This window comes from Gekko japonicus, unplaced genomic scaffold, assembly GCF_001447785.1.
Source record: "Gekko japonicus isolate JY-2015 unplaced genomic scaffold, Gekko_japonicus_V1.1 scaffold170, whole genome shotgun sequence".
Classification (NCBI taxonomy): domain Eukaryota; kingdom Metazoa; phylum Chordata; class Lepidosauria; order Squamata; family Gekkonidae; genus Gekko; species Gekko japonicus.
Window position 1 is genome coordinate 269,193 of NW_015160212.1, and position 4,148 is coordinate 273,340.

General features: G+C 46.5%; 1 protein-coding gene across 1 annotated transcript in view; it reads right to left on the reverse strand.

Moving 5' to 3' along the window:
• LOC107109242 (alpha-2-macroglobulin-like protein 1) overlaps window positions 1-4,148 on the reverse strand; it is a 130,462-nt gene that overhangs the window by 11,755 nt on the left and 114,559 nt on the right. Inside the window, 1 exon segment of the mRNA XM_015409819.1 lies at window positions 118-239. Within this exon segment, the coding sequence (XP_015265305.1) occupies window positions 118-239 (122 nt within the window).

Sequence of the window (4,148 nt, forward strand, 5' to 3'; positions counted from 1 at the left end):
TGCTGAACAGAAGGCTGCTTTAGACAACTGTCAAACAAATATTCATGCTCCCCGAACTGCTTCCCACCAGCTTTGAGCTCCTCAGGAACCCCCATTCCCACCCCCCAAGTACAGTACCTCACTTGCAGGTGAATATCGAAATATTTCCTGGTAGTCCGGTCACATTCTTTCGGCAAAGTCTCCACACTCAAAGTAAAAGCGTCACATTTTTCAGGTGGCTGGTTATAGCGAAGAGTGCTCTATATGGGAGATAAATATTTCACACTCTGAGCTCCTGCCGACTGGTGAGCAGCGAGACTGAACACGGGAGGCATTAAGTGTCAGCTAGCTGCCATGTTTTGCTTGATCCCTTCCCCGCCCCTGGCGCTACGGCGCATGCTCGCTGCTCGGCTCGCTTGCTGTAAACAGCGAACGGGAGACCGTGAGAACCAGTGCTGCCAGACTGAGTTATCTGTCTGTCCTTGTGACGAGGGGAGGGCTTGCGTTCCACCGCTGGTGTGAATATTTCGGCTCTCATGGAGCACTGAGACTCTCCCGCTTATTATGTAACATCCCGCCAGGAGATTTCCCGCCCGTGCGCTCGGATTTCATTTGCTTAGCCATTTGCCTCATCCTGCTATATGAAGGGATGGTCCCACCTTAATGTCATTCCTAACAATAACCTTGTGGACATGGTGACAGACCTGTAGTCTAATAAAGCATAACGCTTCTTAGGAAACGTGTGTGTGGAGATTTACTTGCTGCTGAATCTGACAGGTACATCCCCTGAGGAATGCTGCCCGACTAAGAATCGCCAGTCCTCCCATATCATCAGTTGGGTTTCAGGGGGGAAATGCTGGGGCCAACGTGGCCATTCTCTGAGCCTGTGGCATAGGAGATGGGCAGTTAGGGCTGGTGTATTCCCAGGGATAATCCTGCACCCCATTAATTTCAGAGCAATGACTATGAGCAGGACTGTGCGACTGAACAACAACAAAAAGCAGTGACAGCCCCATAGGGATAGCTGGCAAATAACCCCACTCCTTGTATTCAGCCAAACACAATTTCCCTGGCTGCTAGCTATCAATGGAGCTACCCTCCACCTGTTTTGTTATAGGTTATACTATCATCTCAGGGGAAGAACCTTCACAGTCTAGTTATGTGCTGGCTTGTCTGCATCCTTCCCTATTAAGCACAGGCTAATCTTGTTGCTACAGTTAAACATCATGCCAGACCATAAAATCTCACAGGAATATCATTGTTGAGGTAAGTAAACAGAGAGATTTTTAGGCCTTGTCATGGCTCAGGTGCCACCACGCTGACGCTGACGCTGTCACCACTCTGGATTTAGGATCCCTTGAGAAGGCTTAGAGCACCCTCCCAAGACCTTCAGACCTCCCTTTTGGCTGAATAATAGGCAGGAGGACCAGGCAGAGTACAACAAGAAAACGGTTTATTTTATAGGAGGTCAAACAACAAGGTGCAGAATAACTAAGTGGGTGAAAAGAAAATAAATCAAATGCCCTTATGCGTCTAAATATACTGTCCCTAGCTCACTATCTGTAGTGTCCTTAGACTACTCACTCTTCCCTCAGGATGAGGGTTTCTTTCTGCAGCAGCCTTCCTTCTGGCTCTGCCTTCTGGGAAGAAGAACAGCTTTTCCTGCTGCTCCAGATCTTTTATTCCAAGCCCTCCTCTTTTCCTATTGATCAATTTTGGCTCCAAAACCTCTTAGGGGCTTCTGGGAGTTGTAGGCCCAGCCTCACCTACTGCTAGCCAGGCTCCCTGGGCCTAGTAGGCCTCTGGTGGCACAGCTCAAATCATGACAGGCCTAAAAGCAGCTGAATATTCTATCAGAGCTAAGAGGACACGAGATGTCGTCCTCCCTGCAAAAACACAGGCCTTACTGCATGTCTATCACTTGTGGGGAAAAGGGAGGTCTATCATTCTGACAATACCAGCAACAGTGCTGTCCAATTTCGATCTCTGTGATTTCCCCAGGGCCTGAAGTGCCACTGCAGGATTATTATAAAATAAATGTTGTTATAATAAATATATGTATGGTGGTGGAAAGTGCAGTCAAGTCACAGCTGACTTATGGCGAGAGATCGTCAGAGGTGGTTTGCCGTTGCCTGCCTCTGAATGGCAGCTCTGGGCTTCCTTGGTGGTCCCCCATCCAAGTGTTAAGGGTCTCCCATCCATATTGTTTGTTTGTTTAAAACTCTGCAGTTATTTTACATTCCTGAGCATTTTGCCATTTTATAGAAGGTCAATACTGTTATGTTTAGTGTCCAATAGGATTCTATACATTTTTAACAATATTTTTTTCCTCCAAATCCAGCCATTCAGATTTAGCTGGCACGCTAAAATATATCTGTGCATTAAAAAAACCCCAAACCACTAGCTTGTATCTAGGATGTATCTGTCCCATTCCTCCACCAGGAGCATCCATGGTTCTTCTTTCCTCATTTTACTCTTACAACAACTCTGAGAGGTAGATTAAGTTCAGAGACAGTGACTGGCCCAAGGTCTTCCAGCAAGCTGACTTGCAATCAATTCCCTTAGATCCTAAATCAACACCCTACCCATTACACTACACTGGCTGTTCAAAGAAATGGGGGGCGGGGGGAGGAAATTAATCATCACCAGGTTTTGCTCTAACTCCAGCATTTTCCTGCAAATGAGATTTCGATACCCAAAAGAGGGTGCTTTTCCCACAAGCTGACGTTCTCCCAGGGGCTGATCGAACTGAAGTCTGGCTCTTTGAAAATAGAAGTTACTGGCTTCCGGTCTGGCTCCCGCGAATGGCGGACGCATCCTCGGGTCGCTCCCGAGGGCGTCTCGCCCGCCCGTAGTTGAGGAGGGTCTCCGCGCAGGCGGAGACTCGAACGAGCACCTCAGTTGAGAGGAGCTCGGATCCGGGGCGCGTTAGGGCGCTCAAGGGGGGAGCCTCTTTCTCGGCCAAACGGTCGGAAATTGAGGCTCTCGCCATGCCCTGCCCCTATGGACCTCGCTGCGTGAGCGACCCCGAACGGGGTTTAGCGGAGCCACCAGACGTCACCGAGTGATGAAGCGAATGGAAGGAAGCGATAAAAGAAAAAGAGTGGCTGAAACCGTGAGTTGTCAAATATGAAAAAAGCGATTTAAGCGCGTCTCCCCCCCCCCAGCGGAATAAAGGAGTGGGAGGGGATCCCTTCACTCCGATAAACAGAGATTTTCAAAGAGAAAAAAGGGGGGGGGAGAACGGAATGTAAGAAAAGAAGCGATTTCCCTTTGGTGCACATGGAAAAAGAAAAAGAAAAGGGAAGATTTTCGTTTTTTAAAATGTGCTGTCTGAACGGTGTTAAAAGTAAACAATAAAACAAGATGTCGGAATTGGACTAAGTAACTATCGAACAAGAAAGGTGGAACTTCCGCTGGAGGCGTTTCTGTTCTTTGTTAGAACCGGCTGTTTAATAAACAGAATACGAGTTACTGTAACCTTGACTGAGAACTGTGAATAGAATTGTGACAAGCGAGAAAAGTGCTCTTGGTAGCGCTTTTAAAAGTCAACAATGGTAGAAAGAAGGTCCAGCTAAGAGAATGGAGCGTTTAAAATCGAAAGATATAAAAAGGATTAATACTTTCTCGAAGCTAGAGACCCTCCGAAGAGGCACGAAAGAACAAGGATTGCAGCGTGTGCAATTTGTAAGCGAAAGTGAGATCAGCAACGCAGAAGCCGGTGAAAGCAATAAGAGGAGGGAGCGTCTGCCCAAGCAAGGAATTTAAAGGAGACGGCCCGTCAAGGATTGGCGTAATAACATCAGAAAAGACATTACTAACTAAGCACCATCGGGACATTATTAAAAAATACTAACTTTTAATATCTACCTGGACTGAAGAAAGAAGTTTGACAACGTAACGAAGAAGCCCAAGAAAACTTTATTATTTTTTTAACATAACTAACAGATTAATTTACCAGTTTTAACATCACTCAGCTTTCTCTTTCTCCCACTATATACCCCCCCTATTTTTCTTTTAAGCGAAACTCCTCCCCTTTTTAGGGGAGTTAATAAAATCTTTATTTAAAAAAAAATGAAAATAGAAGTTACCGGGGAGACAGATGTTACAACGGCATTTATCCCACACTAGGAAAAAGGCCCGTTGTGGACATAAATACAGCGGCCTCT